The 23,354-nt window shown below is 53.3% G+C and overlaps 1 protein-coding gene and 1 long non-coding RNA gene across 7 annotated transcripts; one reads left to right on the forward strand and one right to left on the reverse strand.

The window, feature by feature from the left end:
* Positions 1-1,547: 1,547 nt before the first annotated feature.
* ANP32A (acidic nuclear phosphoprotein 32 family member A) lies at positions 1,548-20,704 on the reverse strand. 5 transcript variants are annotated; one of them, XM_082290518.1, is made up of 8 exons: positions 18,707-18,819; positions 6,859-7,008; positions 6,623-6,745; positions 5,225-5,423; positions 4,294-4,380; positions 3,303-3,400; positions 2,454-2,514; positions 1,552-2,326 (listed from the first exon to the last, which is right to left on the reverse strand). In XM_082290518.1, exons 1-8 carry the CDS (start codon positions 18,779-18,781, stop codon positions 2,265-2,267), a joined length of 855 nt encoding a protein of 284 aa, XP_082146644.1. In that variant the 5' UTR covers positions 18,782-18,819; the 3' UTR covers positions 1,552-2,264. The 5 variants fall into 5 exon arrangements, with proteins under 5 accessions (XP_082146647.1, XP_082146644.1, XP_082146648.1 ...); XM_082290522.1 differs by having other exon boundaries at positions 4,294-4,392; XM_082290520.1 differs by lacking the exon at positions 18,707-18,819 and adding an exon at positions 20,486-20,704 and having other exon boundaries at positions 1,559-2,326.
* LOC309578123 lies at positions 18,890-23,354 on the forward strand. 2 transcript variants are annotated; one of them, XR_014226811.1, is made up of 5 exons: positions 18,890-19,246; positions 19,943-20,318; positions 21,818-21,921; positions 22,111-22,223; positions 22,430-23,354. It is a non-coding gene; the product is annotated as an uncharacterized lncRNA (long non-coding RNA). The 2 variants fall into 2 exon arrangements; XR_014226812.1 differs by lacking the exons at positions 18,890-19,246; positions 19,943-20,318 and adding an exon at positions 20,834-21,032.

Below are 23,354 nucleotides of genomic sequence, written 5' to 3' on the forward strand. Positions count from 1 at the left end.
GCGCTCCGGTGTCCGGCAGAATCCGCCCCTTCCCTCTCCAGGTCCCGTGGGATGATTCCTTTCCCAGTTTTTCCCTTTTCCTGGTTTTTCCCTTTCCCGGTTTCCCCTTCCCAGCCCTCCCTGCTCATCCCAAGGATCCTGACCTACTTTTGCTTCCTGGAGTTTTCCCTTTGTTCGAGGCTTCCCAGCCGCGGGTTTCTCGGGATGCTCCGTTCTCCAGGATTTTGTGGGGCCCTGCTTAAAGTTAAAACCGGAATTGAGATTAAAATTCCCAGGAAAATCTGGGATCGGGAATGGGAATGAACAGGACGCAGAGGACCCGCTCCGGGCGGATTTGAATTGGGAATTTTCCGAGGATTTCCTGGGGCTGATCCCTCCTTTTCCCGATATCCTTAAAATCCAGGGAAGCTTTTCCTTCAGGTCCAGCCCCCCCGGATTCCGCAGCTCCAGCCCCGCGTTCCGGGGCTCTGCTGGAAGCACAATTCCCTCGGGGCACATCCGAGGGAATTTTGATGGATTTAGTCTGGTTTTTAGGAATTTTGCACTGCAGCCTTTGGACCCGAGGGGGGATTCCCACATTCCCACTTCTCCATCCTCTAAATCCCACTTTTTCCACCCCTAAATTCCCACTTTTCCCTTCCAAAAATCCCACTTTCCCAGCCCCACATTCCCACTTTTTCCACCTCCAAAATCCCACTTTTCTTTCCCCACATTCCCACTTTTCCATCCCTAGAATCCTGCGTTTTCCACCTCCACATTCCCACTTTTCCATCCTCTAAATCCCACTGTTCCACCTCCACATTCCCACTCTTTCCTCCCCACATTCCCATTTTTTTCCACCTCCCAATTCCCCCTTTCCCAGCCCCACATTCCCACTTTCCCAGCCCGCTCATCCCACCATTCCTTGTTTTCCGGCAGCCACACGTTTCGCAGCGATCCGGCCATTCCCGCTTTGCCATTCCGGGTGTTTTCCTGGAAGGAATTCCAGAGGCGGAATTTGTATCAAAAGTTTTTATTGAAATTCCTCAAAGCCAAACAGACAAAAAACTCCAAAGGTGGCTCTGCTGGGCCCCCAAATTCCCCAAAAACCCCGGGAGCCGCTGGATTCCCACAGCCGGCAGCTTTCCTGGGCAATACAAGTCACTTCCAGAGGGATTTTTCCCGTGGGATCTGTACATTCCCCAAGGATTTTCCAGGTTTTTGCCTCCCACGAGGTAAGAAAATACAAGTTTTCTGGAATTTCCATGGAATTCCCGGCGTCTCCTGGAATTCCTGGCTTTTTGGGTGGAGAATTTGGATTTTCCAAGCGGTTTCTCTGGGATTAGGGGCGGATGTTCCGGAGAAAGCTGCTTGGGAAGGGCAGGAGGAGTTGGGTTTATTCCAAGTGGTGAATTGAGGTTGGGAAATTTGGGAATTTGGGATGGTTTTTTAGAGAGATTCCCATTTGTTTTCCATGCCTGCCATTTCCAGGGATTTGGCTGCGCTCCAGCCGTGAAAATTCCCCCCCAGAAATTCCCTCCAAACCCCGCCCCCCCTCCAAAAAATCCCCTGAAAATAAAAAAAACAATTCCCAAAAAAGCCAAGAATTCCCTCCCAAAATTCCAGGAAAACTCACAACACACCGGGATTGCCAATGAGCAGCTCCGACCCCATCCCGAACAATCCAACATTCCCAAAAAACCGACGTTTGGTCGCTATTTACAACGAGGAAAAGCCCGGGGAATTCCCAACGCTGGGGAAAAGGGGCTGGAAATGGCGGCCATTCCCAAAAAACCATGGAGCGAGGCGCCGCTCCCACCCCAGGGAAGAGGCCTGGCTCACATTCCAGCAGTGTCTCCCAGAAAAAAGTGGGGATTTGGGAATCAGAGGTGGGAAAATCCCGGCTCATCCACGGATCTCAACTCGGTTCTCTCCTCGTTTCCGCTTCCGGGATGTCCGAGCTCCGCTTCCAAGAATTCCCAAACTCAGGTTCCTACTCAACTCTCGCAGCTCCAGGGACTCCGGGAAGGGATCCAAAGGAAGAAATTCCCAAAGAATTCCAGGAGGAGTGGCAGTAAAAATAGGATTTTATTCCCGTGCCCACCCTCGCTCGGTTCCCACAGCAACGTTACAATCCGGAAAAAAAAACCAACGGAAAAAAAAAAAAAAAAAAAAATCGGGAAAAGAAAAGGAATTCCAAAGGGTCGGGAGGTGGGAAAAGAGGGAATTCCGGGATAAAAACAGTCAAATCACAAGAGGGAATCTCCCGGGAAGGAAGGGGCGCCTCAGTCGTCCTCGTCGCCCTCGTCCTCCGGCTCTCGTTTCCTCTTCTGGCCCCGCTCTTCCTCTGGAAAACACAAACAATTCCCGTTATTCCCGGCCGCGGCGGCATTCCCGCTGGGCGGGGCCGGCGTTTGCCCTGGGAGCGAGGCGCTGCAGCCGCAGGAAAAGCGGGATCGGGACGGGCTCCGTACCGGCCTCCTCCTCGTCCTCCTCGTCGTCCACCTCGCCGTCGTTGTAGCCTTCCTCGTCCTCCTGCAAGGGCAAGGAAAAGCGGGATGAGAAGCTCGGCATCGGCCCGGGATCCTTCCCGACAGCCCTTTTCCCGAGGCCTTGGAATGTCCTCAGGCAGGAGCCGCTTCCCAGGGGGGCTGGTTCGGGATGGAACAGCAGGAATCCGGCACTGAACGGCCGGGAATTCCCGAGCTGCGCCTGGGAACGGGGCTGCCCTTCCCGACTCCGGGAAAACCGGGATTTATTGGAGCGCATTCCTCCGGAGCCTCAGGGGTGGATTGGGGAGGCTGAGGAACATTCCAGAGGGGTGGGAGAGGGGGCGGGGCTGCAGGAGAGGGAAAACAGCTTCCCACAATCCCCTTTTCCTTCCTCAATCCCATTCCCACCCTCCCAATCCCATTTTCCCCCCTCAATCCCATTCTCCCTTCAAGCCCATTCCCACCCTCCCAATCCCAGTTTTTCCCTTCTCTCATCTCACTTTCCCTCCCTAATCCCATTTTCTTTCCTGCAATCCCATTTTCCCCGCTCCCAATCCCATTCTCCATTCAATCCCATTTTCCCTCCTCTGATCCTATTTCCCCCCCCTCAATCCCATTTCTCTCCCTCCCATCCCATTTTCCCCCTCCAGTTCCACTTCCCCTCCTTCCATCCCTTTTCCCCTCCCTCAATCCCATCCCCCACCTCCCCCCAATCCCATTTTTCCCGAATCCCCATCCTAAAACTCCTCAAATCCCAGATCTGAGCCCTTTCCTGCCCAGCCCTTCCCGGTCGGATCCCGCTGATTCCCGCTGTGGAATTCCAAGCCTCACCTCCTCGTCTCCGCTCACATCCTCCTCTTCCCCTTCCTCCTCCTCCTCCTCATCCTCCTCGTCCTCCACTACCTGAGCGTCATCATCGTATTCCTCCTCTGGAAAAACAAAATCCATGGAAAACTTCTCCTCATTCCACCCCAAACCCTGGCAATCCAAGTGGAGAATTCCTTAGGGATAGCACGGGATTGGCAGCAGCTCTGGGAATGCAGGGTCAGAGTCGCTCATGGAGCCTCCGGCTGCTCCACTTCCCACTGTTTCCAAGGATTTGGGAGCTGGAGGATATCCTGGCTATTCCAGGAATCCGGAGCAGAACTTTCCCATTATCCAGCGGGAGCCCTCCCAGGGACACAAAATTCTGGCCTATTCGGGAATTCCCGAAAGGAAAGCCCCCAAATCCGACCATTCCCAGCAGAAAAGCGGGAAGTGCGGAGCCCCAGGAGTGTTTTCCGTGTGTTTGGGAGCTTTTGGGAAGTGGCCCTTCCCAGAGCTCCCACTCAGCATTCCCGGGAAAAGTGCACATCCAGCTTTTCTGCTTTGCTGCGCCGCTGGGATGGGAGAATCCAGCAAATTCCCCGGGATCAGCCGGATCCGCAGCCAGGGATGGCTCCGGGGCAGCCGGGGAAAGGCGGCACCTAAAGCACTGGGATCCCCCAGAATTCCCTGGAATTCTGGCGTGTTCCTTCCTCAGGGCCTGGCTCGGAACTGGGAATTCACTGCAGCTCCCCCATGTTTTCCATGCACTTCCCTAATTCCTGCTTTTTTCCATGCCCAAGCTGCTTCTCCCCTCACCCTTTTCCATGAGGATTTCCACAATTCCAGGACTTCCCCGTTCCTTCCATTCCTTCAGTCCCTTCCCTTGGTTCCTTCCTTATCCCACCCCTCCATTCCCAGATTGAGGAATGGGATTTTCCAGGCCCTGCCACCTCCTCCCCGCATTCCTTTGGGATGCGGGAGCTGCCGGGAATCCCATGGAGCACATCCCACGTACCATCCTCATCCTCCTCCTCGTCATCCAGGCCCTCCACGTATCCCTCGGCATCGGAATCCGGTGCTTCCTTGTCATCCCGGTCTTTCACTAGGGATAAAACTGAGGAAGTTGCTCCTTCAGGCCCAGCCAGGCTCCTTCCCACCATTCCTCCTTCCCGCCATTCCCTCATTCCTTTCCTGGCTCCTTCCCACCATTCCTCCTTCTCGCCATTCCCTCATTCCTTCCCCTCATTCCTTTGGGACACTCAGTTCCTCTCCCTGATTCCTGTCCCTCATTCCCTCAGGACATTGAGATCCTTCCCCTCATTCCTTTGGGAAACGGAGGTCTCTTCCCTCATTCCCTCAGGACACTCAGATCCTTCTCCCATCATTCCTTTGGGACATCCAGGTCCATTCCCTCAGGTCCTTTCCCTCATTCCTTTGGGAAAATGAAGTTCTTTCCCTCATTCCTTTCCCTCATTCTTTCAGGACACCCAGGTCCTTCCCCTCATTCCTTCATTTCTTTCCCTCATTCCCTCAGGTCCCTCCCCTCATTCCTTTCCCTCATTCCCTCAGGTCCTTCCCCTCATTCTTTCCCCTCATCCCCTCATTCCATCCCCTCATTCCCTCCCCTCATTCCTTCCCCTCATTCCCCCACCTCGCTTCCTCAGGTCCTTCCCCTCATTCTTTCCCCTCATTCCCTCATTTCTTCTCCTCATTCTCTCCCCTCACTCTCTCAGGCACTTTCCCTCATTCCATCCCCTCATTCCCTCATTCCCTCCCCTCATTCCCTCATTCCATCTCCTCATTCCCTCATTCCATCCCCTCATTCCCTCCCCTCATTCCCTCCCCTCCCTCCCTCCCTCAGGACCCCGAGCTCGCCGCTCCCACCCTTCTCCTCCCCCAGCAGCTCCAGGAGCGGGTTGTGATCCCACCTCCTCCATCCCACGTACCATCCTCATCCTCCTCCTCGTCATCCAGGCCCTCCACGTATCCCTCGGCGTCGGAATCCGGCGCTTCCTTGTCATCCCGGTCGTATCCATCGAGGTACGTCAGCTGCGGCAGCAGCTTGAAGACGTTTTCTCTGTAGTCGTTCAAGTTGGTCACCTCACAGTTGAACAGGTCTAAGCTCTTCAGGTTTTCCAACTTTTTCTGGGAAAACAAAGGAATTCCAGAGGTTTGCTGGTGCAGGAATTCCCTCTGAAGGCAAGGATGCCACGGGGAATGTGCTCAAGGGATTCCCGGGGGTGTTTTGGGCTCTCCCAGTTGGGATCTGGGATGGGAAAGGCTCTCCCTGGAGTCCAGAACTTCCCAAAAGTTAAATCTGGGAAGAGCTCTGAACTGCTCTGGGAATAACTGATGTGCAGGGAGTTATCCCAAAGGAATTCTTGCAGATGGAAGCAGGAATGGAGCATTTGGACACAAGAATTTTGCCAAGAGAGCTTTAAAAAATGGAATGATTTTTCCTTAGCCTATGGAAAATGAAAAAACACATGGAAACAGAACAGGAATTCAGCTCCTGGGGTTTTGTGGGATTTCTTTTTGGGAAGAGGTCTGCACTGCCCATAGCACTTGGGAATCCTAATAATAAAATCCCATGGAAATGAGGATTTGTATTAAGGCTTATCCATGGATAAGGAACAGCAACTCTTAGGGAATCTCTCCCTTCCCTTTAATGTGGAAAGCACTGGGGAAAAAGGGCTGGAACTGGGAAAACTGGGAGCACTGGGAGCAGCTCCAGGCCTCCCTGTGAGCTTAACAGTGCTGCAGGAAAGGAGATCCATGAAGGGAAGGGCTCCTGGAGGGGTTTTAATGGGAATTTTTGAGCCTGGAGATGGATCCAGAGCCCACAGAATCCTGGGAAGCTGTGGCGATTCCCGCCGGGAATGGGGGAGCCCGGCCCAGCAGCCACTAGAGGGAAGCAGCGGCTCACCGGGAACAGGGAGAGGGACTTGGGATGCGGGCCTGGATCCCTGGATTAGCCGGGATATTGGGAAGGAAGGAGAGGGAAAGGCCCTGGCACAGGTTCAAGGAGCCACATTCCCTGGAAGTGCCCAAGGACAGGCTTGGAGCAACCTGGGAGAGCTCGAGCTATTCCAAAGGGTTGGAATGGGATTAATCCCATTCCTTGGAGCAAAACCAACTCACCAGGACTTGGGATCTGTGCCTAGATCCAGGGATAAGCAGGATTTTGGGAGGGAATGAGGGGGGAAAGGCCCTGGCACAGGTTCAAGGAGCCACATTCCCTGGAAGTGCCCAAGGCCAGGCTTGGAGCAAGCTGGGATAGAGGAAGGTATTCCAAGGGCTTTGGAGCGGGATGAATGCCACTGCTTGGAGCAATCCCAACTCACCAGAGGTTCTATTGTCCCGAGATCTTTAATTTTGTTGCCGCTTAGGTTTAGGTGCGTGAGGTTCGGACACTTCTCTGCCAACACTTCCAGGCCTCCTGAGATTCTGTTGTCGCTCAGCTCGAGCTGCAAAGGGCCCAAAAACATCCTCAAAAATCCCATTTCAGCCCATTCCAGCCCCTTTTCCACAGGCGGGGAAGGGAAAAGGGACGGATTTGGCCCGGGGAGGTGGAATTTACCTTCTTGAGTTTGTTTAACTTTGGTAAATTTGCGACTGAGGTTAAGCCGACGTTGATTGTGCTGAGGAATTCCAGCTCCTCAAACTCATCCGTGAGGCCCTCGATTTTCCCTTCGAACGACCTGCAGTTGTCCAGAACGAGCTCTTTCACCTGGAAAGGGAAGAAATCGAGGAGAAATAGAAGGAATTCCAAGGAATTGGTAAGAATCGGGAGGTTTTCAACAGCAAAGCGCAGGAATTTGGGGGATGCGTTGAGAAGAAAGCCCAGATCAAGGCAGTGCTCCCACACAGCGTGGGAAGAAACCCCCAAATTCCCCAAATAAATTCCCAAATTACTCATTGGGCTGAAATTCAGGTGGAAAATACGTGGATCTTGTCCCTCAACTGTGTTTCATTATCAGGATTCTCCAGAGGATCCATGTGGGGATAAACAGAGTTTTTTCCCCCTCACATTCTCCACACGCCGCCAGAGTTCCCACCAAAAACTATTCCGGCTCAAAATACCTTTTTAAAATTAAATAATGTTAGTTAAATGAATTATTTAATTGAAATAATACCATTGAAACTAATACTGAACCATTTAAACAGCTAATCCTGCCCATAAACTGATCTAGAATTAATTAATCATGGAAATCATTGTTATTCCGTTCTGTTACAAACGAATCCTTTGGCTCGGGAGAGGTCTGTGGTAAAGGTGACAGAGAATTCCTAAAAAAATATGGAAACCCGAGTAAAAGTATCCCAAAAATCCACTCCCAAATGATGAATTTTTCAACTAAGAAGTATTAAATTCCACACAGCTCCTGGGATATGACAATGTTTTGGTAAAACGCACGGAAAAGCTGCTGGATCTTTCCAACCCCTGGAAAGCGGGAGCACCCCTGGCCCTCATCAGCAGGGAGAGCGGATGTGGGATTTTAGGGAAGAGCTCCAAGGGTTTTCCTGGGGACTTGGAGGGATGTGGTGGGGGATGAGGGAAGGGGAGGCTCCCAGAGTCACAGCACTGGCCCCTTATCTCCTGTGCCAGGTGCAGAGCGACAGGGGAGATAAAGGCCCCAAAAGGGGAGAGAATGGCCCCAAAAGGGGAGAGAATGATCCCAGTGTGGAGAAAATGGCCCCAGAAGGGGAGAGAATGGTCCCAGGGTGGAGAGGAAGTCCCCAAAAGGGGAGAGAATGGCCCCAAAAGGGAAGGGAATGGTCCCAGGGTGGAGAAAAAGTCCCCAAAAGGGGAGAGAATGGCCCCACAAGGGGAGGGAATGGTCCCAGGGTGGAGAAAATGGCCCCAAAAGGGGAGGGAATGGTCCCAGGGGTGGAGAAAATGCCCCCACAAGGGGAGGGAATGATCCCAGGGTGGAGAAAAAGTCCCCAAAAGGGGAGAGAATGGCCCCAAAAGAGGAGGGAATGATCCCAGGGTGGAGAAAATGGCCCCACAAGGGGAGAGAATGGCCCCAAAAGAGGAGGGAATGATCCCAGGGTGGAGAAAATGCCCCCAAAAGGGGAGAAAATGGCCTCAAAACAGGGGGAGAGAATAGTCCCAGGGGTGGAGAAAATGGCCCCAAAACGGGGGGAGGGGAAACATCCTCAGGTGTGGAGAAAATGGCCCCAAGGGCCTGGGTGTTGTTTTGGGGGTCCTTTCCCGGTGTTTTTTTCATTGGATACACCATCACCAATCCCAGATTCCCGAAATGCACTCCAGCCTGGCTAGAAGTGCTCCTTTTTTACCTAAATTGCTCACTTTTATCCCAAACTTCCTGGGATTCCTGTCCCTCTGCAGCCAGAGTGAGTTCTCCTGGGCTCTGTGGAATTCCACGGGAAGGGCCCACCCATCCCAGGAACAGCTCATTTTTCCCCTATAAACTTTTCCCCTAAATCCCAGGAAAAGCCCTTCCCCTGCACTGCACGGTGCACAGGGGTTGTTTCCATGTGGGAAAAATAATGCTGGGATTGGGATAAAGAACCCGCAGGAATGTGAGCAGAAACATGGAATAACAGCTCAGCTCCCAGCAAGGACAATTAATATGCAAATATTTCATTTCCTTAATTTTTCTTCCTGCAATCCTGCTGCACAGGGAAGAATCCGACGGAGTTTTCCAGCTCCAAACATCCTTGGATTTCTAATTAAATCCCTGGAGTGAAAAGGGAAAGGAGCCCAGAGCAATAGGAGGGAATTGTGGAGAGGAGGAGGGGCAGTGTCAGACAGGAGAAATCCATGGTTTTCCTGGAATTAGGATAAGGAATGACTCCAAAGTTTTCCAGGGTGAAGAGTTCTTCTTCCCGAAGAATCCCAGGGTGGGGAGAGGAAACCCAAGACCAAGGCGGTGCTCCTGATCCCACAGAGATGAGGCAAAAACGAACCCCAAAATTCCCCACATAAAACTCCCAAATCACTCACTCACTGCCTTGAAATTTACATGGGGGAAAAAACCAATCCAAGAAGTGAAGGAAAAACCGTGGATCTCTTCCCTGGGCACTGTTTAATCATCAGGATTCTCCAGAGGATCCTTTCGGGGGTAAACAAAGAGTTTTTCCCCTCATCTTCCCCACACGCGCCCCCGGAGTTCCCGCCAAAACAAAAAAGGCGGGAAAAGGGCAATGGAGGCGACTCCTCCTGATCCGGGTGTCCCTGCTCCATCACCAAGAGCCACGGACACGGAGCCAGGACACCTCAGGATTCACACCGGGAAGAAGCTCAAGGTGTGGGTTTTGCCTCAGAGGAGTTTGGGAATTGCTCACGGGGAATTTTGGGGGCTGAGGGGAGTGGGAAGGGAGGGAAGGGGAGGGGAGGGAATGTGCCCAAAGCTCGCCCGCTGAGGGACAAAGAGCTCCTGCCCTGATCCAGGAGGGGGAATATCCATCCCTCCATCCTCCCTGAGCATGGAAAACAGGGAACTGGACAAGAAAACCCAGGGAACTGGACAAAAATTCCCTCAGGAGCAGAGCGGAGATTTAAGGAAGAGCTGGAAACAGCCTTGGATGTAAAGGAAAAGCCTTTAGCACGAAGGCAAATGATCCAAGCGCCTTTGTTTTCCTTTTAGTTTGCATTTTTTGAGAATCTTGGAACGTTCTAGGTTGGAAGGGACTTTTAGGATCATCCCATTCCAACCCTGCCATGGAATTTTTTAGGGAAGGCTGTTTCCTCCCCACTTTTCAGGAAGTTTTGATGCACAAGTGCCACGTTCCCACCTTCCCTGTTGGCACAGCCAACAAATCCATGGAGAAACCTCCCGGAATCCTGCAATCCACGTTTGGAAAGCTCGGATGAGTTCCGAGGCTGTTTGGGAAGAGCAGAGCACATTCCCAACCCTTCCCAAAAGCAACACGGTGTCGGTGCTTATGGTGTTAACTCCCTGAATCCCTGGAAACAACGGCGTTCCCAACAAAATTCCAGGAGGGCTCTATGTCCTAAGAATCCCCAAGGAAATCCAGGTGTGCCAAAGGAGGAGGAACTGGGTTTGTGGGATTTTTCCCAACACCCCACAGCTCTCTGCCTCCAGCCCTGCACATCCCACTCCAGCTTTTCCACGGCACATTCCCTCTCCATAAAATCCCAGGAGTTTCAAGGAGGAGCAGCTGCGGCCCTCGGGAGAGGCCGTCGCTTTCTGCAGCCCCTCCGACAGGGAACTTTTCCAAGGATTTGGCTGCCACACAGAGATCCCTTCTCTGTCCTGAGCCCTCTGGAGGGACGCTGGATCTCATCCAGGCTCGCTGCATCCCGACAGGAGCACAGAGCTGGCAGTGTGTGCACAGGGAAGCGGGAATGCGACCACATTCCAGCTAAACCAGCTCCCCGGAGTCCAGCAGCACTGGAATCTCCTCCTCGTTTGTGTTTCAGGAGTTCTGGGAATATCGAGGAAAATTCCACCTCCTGAATCCCTCCAAAGATCTGAACTTCCCTGGCAATGTGTAAAAGCGACAATTTTGCCGCCTTTTTCCTCGCTTTTTGTCACCGAAATATGGGATAAACCTTTCCGGACACAGGAATCCTGGAGCACACCTGGATGAGGTGAGGGGGTGCAGGTGGATCCCACGGAAATCCCTGCGCCGCTCCAGGTGGACACATCTGGGATTAAGAATCCCCCGGGAATTTGTGTCCAAAAGCTGCTCCAAAGATCTGGAAATCCAAGTCAGGTATCCTTAACTCCGTCCCTACAGCACGGAGAAGGGATAAGCACTCATGGAATATCAACCACAGGACCTGTACTTATCCCAAAAAACTGCTACCCGCTGGAAAAGCCACACCCACAGGCCCAAACTCCATGGGAACACTCCCTGGAACACGCTCCCAAGGGAATGTTTGGGATAAAAGCCAGGCTGCAGGTGCCAGGTTGGTTGGTTCCCAGGGCGAATCCAGAATCCATTGGATTGGGATATCCCACCTGGAGCAGCTGCAGCTTCCCAGTGTTCCTCACCCAGCTTTTGTCCCAGATTCTGTTCCTGACATTCCCAGCTGCTTCCAGCTTGTGACATCCTGGCTGGGGACGCTCCCTCTGGATTGAACATTCCCTGGAGCTCCTGAGGGCTTTCCTACCATCGCTCCACACTGTTTGATAAGCAGGGCTCTTGTCTCTTCCCGGAATTCCCGGTTCCCAAAGGCATAGCCACGGGATCCACAGGGAGCATCCAACCTACTCCAAGGGCAGGAACAGGGAACTCTTTGGAAGCAGCCACTGGATTTCACAGAATTCCAAATGACATCCGAGACCTGGAGCTTCTCCACAGGGGGCCTTATCAACACATCCCAAGTCATGGAATTGCTGAGCTTGGAAAAGCCCTCCGAGCTCACCGAGTCCAAGCCGGGACTGAGTCCAGCCCCCCCAGAGCTCTGAGCGCCGCATCCAGGAATTCCTCGGGAATTCCGAGCGATGGGGACTCCAAACCTCCCGGGGCAGTTCCAGTGTTTACAGCCCTTTCCAGGAGGGAATTTTCCCAATTTCCCACCTGGGCCTCCCCCAGCACAGCCAGAAGCCGTTCCCGCTCATCCCGTCCCTGTTCCCTGGGAGCAGATCCCGATCCCGCTGCCTGCCCCCTCCTGTCCGGGAGCTGTGCAGAGCCACAGGATTCCTTCCTCATCCTCCTTTTTTTCCAGGATAAACTGGGAAAAAAGCCAAAGTCTCTCCTTCAGAAAATCTCCACTCCACGGGCAGGGAGAGGCAGGAATTTGGGCCCAAATTCCCAAATCCCAGTGCGTCCTTAAAGGCAACAGAAGGACAGAGAGCAGCCACACATGCACCCGGAATTTGGGGAATTTCTTGCTCTCCCAAGCCTGTGGAGTCCAGGAAAAGCCTTGGCTCTCTCTCCAGTAAGGAATGACCTCGCTGGCTCCTGTGTCCTGCTGCGTCCTGCCCCGTATTCCCCATTGCTCCTCACACGGACGCGGGAATCCTGAGCAGAAATGGATCTCCTCAGGTTCCCGCTCCGCTGGGTTTGTGCTGCAGCGTTGGAGGGAAGCCCGCCCGCCCTCCACAGGCACAACATTCCCGGTTTTTTGGGCAGGGCGTGGGCGTGGCAAGGCTCAGAAGTTGGGAAGAGCTGGGGCAGGGCTGGGATGGAATTCCCAGACAAGCTGTGGCTGCCCCATCCCTCTGGAGCGAGTCGGGCAAGGCTTGGAGCAGCCTGGGATAGTGGGAGGTTCCCTGCCCAGCTCAAGGATGAGCTTAAGGTCCTTCCCACCCAACTTATTCTGTGGAATTCCATGGGATTCCACGATCCCAGCTCCTGCAGCAGCCCACGTCCATGGCCAGCTCCGAGTGCGGACAAGGATTCCCCACACTGATGTTGGAAGCTTTCCCAAAATTCCAACTGGAGCTGATGAACTGCCTGAATTTCCCATTCCAATCCCACCTGGAATGTGACCAGGCCAACAAAAGCTTGGATGAGCATCCGACTCGATCCCTGGATTGACGGAGCTGCTCCCATGAGCCAATCCCTGCTCCAAGATCATTCCTTGACCCCCAAAGGTCCCCAAGCCGGAGAACCCAATTAAAATCATCAACTCATTCATTCATTAATGAAATCCAGCCTCCTTTTCCAGCTGCAATTCCAAGCCCTCCGTGATCCAACCCTGCGTGATCCCAGCCTGCGTACGGCTTCCATGGAAAACAGGCAAGGGGAGCATGGAATATCTCCAGCCCGGATCAGAGCAGCTGCTGGGCCGCCCCGTGTCCGCTCGGCCGCAGCTCCGGAGCTGCTGAGCTCTTCCCGGTTTTCCAGAGCTGGAATTCTGCCCACAGCAGGGAGGGCAGCAGGTGCCATGGCCCGTGGCCACCGGGGATTCCCGTTCCATGGGATTCCCATTCCATGGGGGGAGCCTCAGCTGCTCCTGCTGCTCAGGAATGAGGATGTGACCTGGGGCAGGATTAGATTCCCCAGGGAAGGGGAAATTCCCGAGGTGTTCCATCCTTTTCCTGGGTGACATCGGGGGACAGCGGATAGATTTCCTTCCCCAAAGCCGCACAGGATTCAGGATATGGATACAGCCCTCCAAGGCTTTTTCGGGAATAGCGGAGATGGGATCAATCGATTTCCAACCAGTTATCCATGACCATCTCCCGGCTGGGAATGTACTGGGAAGAGAATCCCAAGAAAATCCCGGGGCAAGGAGAGACGCTGCAGGAAAACGGCCACGGAACACAGCCCAATTTCCTGGAAATCCAGCAGCCGGAGGATTGAGAATCCCACAGGGAAGGGACTGGATGGGATTAACGTGGATCCCACGGATACCTGGGATTGGGAGCAGAATTCCATCAGCACCTCTACGGATGGAAGCGACACCGTGGCTCAATGCCAGCGCCTGCCAGGAATTCCCGGAATTTCATAGGATTTCTCTGCGCTCCAGTTCATGGGAATTCCCCCAGGGACACTCTCCCTATCCAAAAAACCCTGTTCCCTTCAGGAATTCCCTGTTGGGGCTGAGCAATCCACAACTGCCGAGCAAAGCCGGGTTCCTCGGGAACACGCTCCATTCCCGCCTCAGCCCAGCTGGAATTCCGAACCAGAATCAGAGAATCCTCGGAAAAACACCACGAAGCCATGGAGTGCAGCCCTCAACCCAAGGCCAGCACCTTTCCAGGATTCAGCCTGTCCTGGGAACACCAAATTCCCATCCTGTGAAACTCCAGCCGCACCTCAGAGCTCATCCCGGGGTGTCCAAAATCCCACCTCAAAATCCAGATTGGAATTCCTCCTCTGCTGCAACTTTCTTGGAACAATCCCAGGGATGACTTAAACTCCCAGCATCCCGGGATCCCTGAGCTTGGAAAAGACCTCCAAGATTGAGTCCAAGCTGTGCCCGATCCCCCCCAGAGCTCTGAGTGTCGCATCCAGGAATTCCTCGGATGTTTCCAGGGATGGGAATTCCACAAGCGCAGCCTTTTCCAATATTTAACCAGCTTTTCCATGAAAAAATTCCTGCTGATGTCCAACCTGGGCCTCCCCCAGCACAGCCGGAAGCTGTTCCCGCTCATCCCATCCCTGTTCCCTGGGAGCAGATCCCGATCCCGCTGCCTGCCCCCTCCTGTCCGGGAGCTGTGCAGAGCCACAGGATTCCTTCCTCATCCTCCTTTTTTTCCAGGATAAACTGGGAAAAAAAGCCAAAGTCTCTCCTTCAGAAAATCTCCACTCCACGGGCAGGGAGAGACAGGAATTTGGGCCCAAATTCCCAAATCCCGGTGTGTCCTTAAGGGCGACAGAAGGACAGAGAGCAGCCACACAAGCACCCGGAATTTTGGGAATGCACTGACACCCGGATATCCCTGTGGATCCCCAGCCCAGGATTCCTAAATCCCTAAAAAGGAGCTTAAAGGCACCTTTTAAACTCGGCTCACTCAAGCCGGGCTTATCCAGGCTCATCCCACAAGGATCGGCCTCTTCCCGCCGGCACTCCGGAAAATCCCACATCACGGGCTGGGAAAAGGGACAGGAAAGTCCTGGAGTTTGGATAATTTGGGGATGGTTTTGAGGGATTCTTCCTTGAGTTCTTTTACCTCAAAGCCGCTCCGTGTTCGGAGACAGCTCCAGAAAAAAACCTGGCTCAATATCCGGAATTTTTCAGCAAGAGTTTGGATTTTCCAGCTCTAATCCCAACAAAAAAACCCCTCACGGATGGCTCCAGTAATTTCACATCCCTTTGCTCCGTTCTGGGAGAATCCAAAGATCCACAGGAAATCCCTAAGTGGCAGAAAGGTGAAGAATCCTGGGAATTCTTGTGTCTAATTCTGGGGCATCTCCAATCCCAAAGAAATTCCAGGAGGGAAAATCCATCGCTGACCCCCCAGGAAATTCCCCAAATCCCCTTTCCCACATTTCCAAGATCCACAGTCACATCTATGAACAGACCAGGAACACACAGAGTTTTCCATGGAAAACTTTCACTGGGAATTCTTGGGGTTGTTCCTTCAACTCCATAAAAATTCCCAATTTTCCAGACACGCTGTTCTTCCAAACCCGGGAATAAACAGCTCCATCCTTCCGTGAAATTCCACTCCCTTTGAATATTCCCGTTATTTTCCACCAGCTGGGATCACTTTGCTCCTGCCTGGAATTGCCCTGGATCGCTCCAGCTCCAGGGATTTTTCCTGGAGGAGCGGCGCTGCCACATTCCAAATGTTTTTCCTCCACTGCCAGCTCCCAAATCCAATAAAACGGAAGGAAAACCCAGGGCTGCAGTGCAGCTTTCCCTGGAAAACTCCGCAGGTTGGGATTGGGAGCCTTCGGATGTGGAGCTGGGCATTCCCGGGATGAGGCGGAGACGCAGAAAAAATCCCTGCCTTTAAATGAAGATTAATTAAGGACTAATGAGGAGAAATATTTGGGAAAGAAGAGCTTTTCCGGCTTTTCTCATGGCTTTGAAGGATCCAAGGGAATCCATGGATAACTTTCAGTGGAAAGGAAAACCGTGGATTTTTTTCCCTGCTTTTGGAAGTTTGTCAGGGATTGTGCTTCCCTAAATTTCGGGATTGACTGCAGCAATCCAGGGAAATCCCAATTTCCCAGTTGTTCTGTCTGCAGGACAGGGGAGACGGGGAAAAAATTCCTGCAGGAAAAGTGCAGCAACATCATGGAAAAAGCTGGGAATGTTGTCCAACACTCCCAAGGAATTCCAGCATTCCCAAGGACAACATTCCCACCCTCTATTCCCAGCTGGCATTTGTGGATACAGAGGATTTGATCCACCTCAATCCAGACCCTTCTCCCTTCCCATTATCCCAGGAAAACCCTGCGCCTTCCCGAGATCCCAGAAGTGCAATCCAGCAGCATTCCCAAATTCCCTGACTCTCCATCCATTCCTGGACAACAGCTGGCTCTATTCCAGACATCCCAATCCTGAATTTCCAGGATTCTCCAGCACCCGGAGCAGCAGGAGGAGGGAGCAATCCAGGGAAGGGATGGAATGGGAATAACCACTGCACAGCCTCCCGGGATGGAAGGATTTAAGGAGAATCAGTTTGATGGGATGTAAATATTTAGGGCAAGAGCCAGGGATTCTGGTGCCAATGGATATTCAGGATGGAAATATTTAAGGAAGCAGCCAGGGCTGCTTTTCCCAGCATTCCATGGATATTTCAGATGGCTCACCAATGGAAACAAATGGATTTTTGAAACTCGGGGAAATGGACAAGAATTTAAAATTCCCAAATCCCTGAAAATGCCCATGGAATTCCCAGGTTTTGGGCCACACTTGGAGCAGAGCAGCAGAAATGTGGATTTATTCCATGACAAATAACAGAGAATTCCAGCAATTCCTGCTCCAGGGCCGGGTTAGGACAAGGTTTAATCCAGGAGAAGTCTGGACTGAGATTTTCCCACCAATTCGAGGGCAGGATGAGAAGCTCGGTTCCTTCGGGAATTCCAAGGGCTGGAATCCCACACAATTCCATCAGTTCCACCCCAGCTTTTCCTCTTATTCCCATCCTTCCAGCTGGAATTTGGACACCCGAATCCCAGAGAACATTTGGAGCTTCCTCAAAAAAAAAAAGGGAATTCTCAGGAGGCCAAAACTAAATCCAGCGGCATCCCAGAGAAACGGGAAAACGGGAAGAGCAACGAAGAGGGAAAAAAGCCTTTTCAAATCCAGTTCTACTTTCAGAGGGAATTTCCCACACATTTTTCCACCGTTTCCCTCCAGAATGAAAACTTCCAGGGGAGGAAAAAAACCCCAGGAATGAGCCAGAATAAATTCCAAGTTTTATCCCTGCCGCAGTTTGGAGCCGATAAAGGAATTCTTTCTCCCGATAAACCAAATTTTGGGCCTCATTTTGACCCCCCACCCGCACGTGCTTCCCAGTATTTGGATTTTACTCCGGATTTTCCCATGGGAATGATCAGGGAAATTCCTGGGAATTCATGACAATTATCAGGAGCTGATGAATTAGAATGAAAAGTCGTATTGAGAAAAGAAACCAAGGGATAATTCTGCTGCGCCTCACGAATGGAACAGGAGAAAAAGTGGGAATATCTGGGAAAACACCTGCCTGAACAACAGCCAGAAATCCTAAATTTCCAGCAGTAAAATCCAGGTGGATACGGAAAATAATGGGAAAATGACAGGATTAAACAACAAAAATGAGATAAAGGAAGGAATATCTCCCACAGAATCCACCTGAGGACAGCCGGAGGATGTTTTCTTAATCAGGATGGCACTTGATGGGATGATTTGATGGGAAAGCACAGAATTCCATGGAAAACCAGGCGGCGCAGCAATAAAATCTCCCAAGCAGGCTCAGGAAGAAGCACCAAACCCCACCCGTGTCCCATTATTTGAGCCTGACTTATAAAAGGGCTGGTCCTGGCTGATTTCAGGATAAACTCTCTAAAAAAGCAGCACGGAATTTGAGGGAACTCCGAAATTCCGAGGGATTTTCCCAGGATTTCTTTCTATTCCACATCAAAACTGGGGAATAACGACAAGGACAAACACTGACCGCCCAAAACGAAGGAAAACAATTCCCAAACGCATCCTCCTCATACCCCAGAACTTCCTGAAATCCAGAAATAAATCACTTTGGCACAGCTATTCCTTCCCAATCCCACTTTCAGAGGGTGGACTTGGAAGGAATTTTCCTTAAATAATATTGCCGAGGAACAGAATTCACCCCCCACACTCCAACCCCTAAAAAACACGCGCACACAGCTGGAAGCAACTCGGAACACAACAACATTCCCAACTGGAATCTCTAGCCCTCTGCCTAAAAACCTGGAAAACTGGGGTTTAGGACACCTTGGGAACACCGAGACACCAAATTCCCGGACAGATTCCAAGGGTGCCAAGGAAAAACAAGCGTTTCCAGGTGAAATGATCCTGATTTTCCAGCTCCCTGCTGCCCATTCCCAGCCCTGAGGAGCAGGGAAGCCCCTCCTGCTCCGAGCTGTCCCAACTTTCTTTGGCGTGAGGCAAAACTGAGCAGAAACAGCACAAAATCCAAGCGTGGAAAGCGGGGGGGTGAAAGCCCGGTTTAAACCTTTGGAAGCTGCATTTAAATCCTTAAGTCTGAGTTTAAACCGGGCAAGAAGCCTCCAGTTAAAAAGGCAGCAAAGCGAAATGGGGGCAAACAATCACCAAAAGATAGAAAACTATGAAAAAAAAAAAAAAAAGAAGAAGAAGAAAATCACGGAAAATTAATTTTAAAAATAGGCTGAAAAGGAGAGAAACACTTCCCCAAGCCCAGCGCTGCGTCCCCGCAGGGCCCTGCCCAGGAAGGAGGCGGATTCCCGGCTCCGCGCTCGCTGCCCGGGGGGGCCGCGGGGCTCCCCCCGCTCTGGCGGCCCCGGCCCCGCTTTGGCGGCCGCTGCCTCGCCGTGCCCCGAATATTCAATAAAACCCGATTTTTCAAAAGCTTTTTATCCCTTTTTACCCCGGCGCGGCCGTCACGAGCCTCCTCCCGCCCCGCGGCCGGCGACAAAATGGCAGCGGCGGCGCTGCCCGTCATGTCGGGAGGGCGCCGGGCGGCCCCACCGCAGCCTCCGCACCGCCTCAGCCCCGGCGGCAGCGGGGCTCCCTCACGGCCCCGCGGGGCCGCCCGCGGCCGAGGCAGCGGCAGGAGGAGGAGGAGGAGGAGAAGGAGGCGGCGGCGCTGAGGGAAGGCGGGGGGGCAGCACAGAACATGGCGCCGCGTCCTACTTGCGGTGCGGCGCTGCCCCGCTCGCCTCACGGAGCCCCCGCGCTCCCCGCGCCGGGCAGCGCAGCGCCGGCCATGGCGGCTGTGGCGCGGGGCTCTGCGCTCCGTGCCCCCTCCGTGCCGTCCTCCTCCTCTTCCTCCTCCTCCTGCTCGCCCAGGAGTTTTTAAACTTTAAAGCGCAGCTTCCGCCGCCCCGCGCCCGCCTTTGTCCCCCGGACAACACCGCGCTCGGCCCGGCCGCGTCCCGCCGCGCTGCCCCGGGCGCTCCCCGCTGAGGTACGTTCGCCCCCCGCGCTCCCCTTCCCGCAGCCTCCGGCGGCCCGGGGGACGCGGCGGGGCCGGGGCCCGGCGAGCCCTGCCCGGTCACCGCCGAGGGCCCGGCGGGGCGGGGGGGGATGAGGGGAAGGGGCTTCCCCGCCGCGGGTTCGCGCCCCGCCTGCCCCCGGCCACCTCCCGCCCACTCTTTTGGGGTGGTTTTGCTATTTTTTCCGCTTCCTTTCCCCCCCGCTATTTTCTTGCTTGTTTTGGGGTTTTGTTGGTTTTTTTGGTTGGGTTTTTTTTTTGTTTGTTTGGCTTTTTTTTTTTTTTTTTTTTTTTTTTTTTTGTCCTGCCAAAGTTTTTCGCCGTCCCCCGTTTATTCCGCGAGACGCGGAACAACAACCTGAAGTCCGGCCCCGGGGGAAGGAAGGGGGGGAAAAGGGGGAAGAAGGAAAAACACGCACACACATCCAGCCTTTTTGTGCGTGTGTGGGGATGGAGGGGGTGGAGAGTGCGTTGATTTCTTTCCTTTTTTTTTTTTTATTATTCTTATGATTATTATTCTTATTATTCAACGCTCGCGCTACCGGCGGCGATGCCCCATCGCCCGCAAAATTAAAAAAAAAAAAAAAAAAAAAAAAAAAAAAAAAGCCCAAAGCAAACCCAACCAACGCTAAGCATTGGTTTCAAAATTCTTTCCTTTTATCTTCTCAGCATCTGGAGAGAGGGAGAGAGAGAGAGAGAGAGAAAGGGCGCGTTCATGAGGACTACAAAGTTACAAATATGGCTCCCCAGTCTCTCTTGCCTGATCACTGCAAAGAAATGAAGACGCACTTTAAACTAAACCATTCGCAACTCACTCGCAGTCCCTGTCTGCCTCTCCCTGCCCAGCACCCTGCACAAATATTTGCGAACTAAACACGCCGAGAGAGAGAGGAGCGAGCAACTTATTTTTATTTAATGCACGGCGAGCCCTCTCCGAGGCATCGCAGCCCGGCACGGGCAGGAGCAGCCCCGGGGACCCCCCCAAACCTCACCGCGAGCGCCCCGCGCCCCCCAAAGCGGGGGGCACGGCCCCCCACACACACAGGTAGGCACCTCAAGGGCAGCAGCGGCCCCGCCAACACCTGGCACGCTCCACCCCGCCAAAAAAAAAAAAAAAAAAATAACCGTGGGATGCCTTTTTATTATTCTCATCATTAGCATTATTATCATTAATTTTTTTTTTTTTTTTTTTTTTGGCATTGCATTGCTTACATCTGAGGGCGTCCTGTTCCGCAGCTCTAAGTGGATCCTTTTCTTCATGTCCATGTCCGTGGCTGGCGGGAGGCGCGGAGGGTGCCCGGCTCGGCTGGCGCAGTGACCCCTGTGCAGAGCCCCCCGATCGCGGGGCGCGGAGGGACTCGGGCTCGCCCAGCGCCGCTCGGAAGCCCGAGCGCAGCACCGCGGCGCGCACTAACCTGATAACCGCGGGGGCGGGCGCTCCGGGGGCTCCGCCGAGATTGACAGCGCCGCCGGCCAATCAGGGCGCGCCGCCGCCGCGCCTCAGCCAACCGGCAGCGCGAGGCGCGGCGGAAGCCAATGGGGGAGCGGCTCGGCCGGGCAGGGGGACAGCCCGGCGCCGAGCCCAGGCTCATTCCGCGCTGCCGCCTGATGGAGACGGAGCGGCCGCGGCTTTGCCGCGCCGGGCACGGCGCTCGCTGCCCTCTCCGCCTGCCCGAGCCTGGGGGAGGCGCCGGGGCGGGGAGCGGTGGCCGAGCCGGAGCCGCCCGGCCCGGGGCGCGCAGCCAGGAGGGAGGGAAAGGTGCGGAACGGGGTACGGGAATGGCGCGGGTAATGGCGCGGGCCCCGGCGGCGGGGGGCGGGCGGAGCGTGAGCGGCGGGCGGAGCGCGGCCGGGGAGGGAAGGAGGGAGGGGCGGCGGCGCTGAGGGGAGGGGGAGCGCCCGGGCTGCCCTCAGCGGGGTCCCCGCGGCCGGGGCCGCCTCAGGGGGCTGAGGAGCTGTTCCCGAGGCGAAGGGAAGGGCGGGAGTCGCTGCCCGTGCCCGGGAGTGCCGGGAGGGTCTCCCCGGGAAAGGCCCCGGCGGGGCGGGGGCGGTGCTGAGGGGAGGGGAGCGGGCGGGCCGCCCTCAGCGGGGTCCCCGCAGCTGGGGCCGCCTCACCGGGCTGGGAGCGGCTCCGGGGCGGAACGGCGGGGTCCGGGGTCCCTGGGAAGGACAGGGCAGGGCGGGAGGCTCGGGAGGATCCCCCCGGGAAAAGCCCTGAGCAGGGCCAAGGACGGGAATCCTTCGGTTCCCGGTGGGAGCCGCCAGGAAAGATTGGAAGGGATTTTTTTTTCCTTGGAATGCCAGGGTAAGGGGGATGGATTCCGGCTGGAAGAGGGCACGGTTAGGTGGGATTTTGGGAAGGATTTTCTTCCTGGGAGGGTGGGGAGGGGCTGGAATTCCCGGAGAAGCTGTGGCTGCCCCTGGAATGTCCAAGGCCAGCTTGGAGCACGCTGGGACAGTGGAAGTTATCCCTGCCCGTGGAATGGGATGGCCTTTAAGCTCCTTTCCATCCCAAAGCATTCCCTGCTCCTGCTCCTTTTCCAGGCGCTGCTGGCTGAGGTGGCAGCTGTTGGATGCAGGATCCAAGCCCACGGATTTGGGATTTCTGAACCGCGGGCACCGTTTTCATCAGCTGGAGCAGAACACAGGTAAGAAGGGCTTTTTTTTTTCCTTCCAAAATTCCACTTGTCCCTTCCTGCTGTTCCTGGAATGTGGCTGGGCTTGTCCAGCTTTCCCTGGAAAACACAGGGCTGGAAAATCCCTAAGAGCTGTTGGAAAGCATCGAGAGAATGCTGAAAATCCTTGGGAAACTTTTATTTCATCCAAATATTTTGCAGCGCTGGATGGAGGTGAAGTCTCACCTGTGAGCGTGGATAAATCCCAGGAATGTGGGTGATGACAGCAGGAATTGTGTTGGGAATGGGACAGGAAAAGCTGCATCCAGCTCCAGGTAAAAATTCCAATGAAAACAAAATAAAAGTGATATTCTGTAAAAAGTTCATCTTTTTGGGATGTTTTAGGAGTTTATGATGGAATTTTGGGATTGGCTGATAAATCCTCGATTGGTGATTAATATTCCAAACTTTTCTAATCGCTTGGGATTTGGGAATGAAGGTGGAATTTTCTTTCAGCTCTCTTTGAACTTCTCCTTCGCAGGTGCGACCAGAGGTGGCTCCTGGGCTGAATCTTCAGGAATTTTTGATGGAATTTGTGCTCCTGGCCCGGGAGGAGACCTTTGGAAAAGGACTTTTTTCCTGGAAGAGAATTTGCTGGGATAAGCTGTGATTGAAAAGGAATTTCTGGGGATCCAGAGCTGCTTTTTCCTTTGTTTTCTCCTGAGGAAAATCTGTGTTTCGAGTACTGAAAGGTGCAGAAAATTCCTGGTTTTTTTAATGACTGAGGGAATTTCTTCCGAGTTTAAAGCCCAAACTCCATGTTTAAAGCTGCTCCTTCCATGGTTCCTATTCCAGGAGTTTGGGAATGAAAAAGGAAAAGGAATGATAAATTTGGAATAAATTTTAAGGAATTTTTTTTTTTGCTTTTCCTTCTGCAATTTTCCATTCGTGGGATTGGTTTTTCCTGGTTGGTTTCAGAGGAATTTGGAATTCGTGGGATTGGTTTTTTACAGGAATTTGAGGGATTTTCCTGGTTTGTTTTCAGGAATTTGGAATTTGTGGGATTTTTCCTTGTTTATTTTTACCAGGAATTTTGGGATTTTCCCAGTTTATTTTCACCAGGAATTAGGAATTTGTGGGATTGGTTTTTACCAGGAATTTGAGGGTATGTTTTGGTTTATTTTCACCAGGAATTAGGAATTTGTGGGATTGGTTTTTACCAGGAATTTAGGGGTTTTTCCTGGTTTGTTTCTATCAGGAATTTTTAATTTCAGGGGTTTTTTTCCTTGTTTTTTATCAGGAATTTGGAATTCATGGGGATTGTTTGAACAGGAATTTCGAATTGAATTTGTGGGATTTTTCCTGGTTGGTTTTAGAGGAATTTGGAATTTGTGGGATTGGTTTTTTACAGGAATTTGAGGGGGTTTCCCCCTTTTTTCTAAATCAGGAATTTTTACTTTCTGGGT

Source organism: Coloeus monedula (assembly GCF_965178545.1).
Source record: "Coloeus monedula genome assembly, chromosome: 14".
NCBI lineage: Eukaryota > Metazoa > Chordata > Aves > Passeriformes > Corvidae > Coloeus > Coloeus monedula.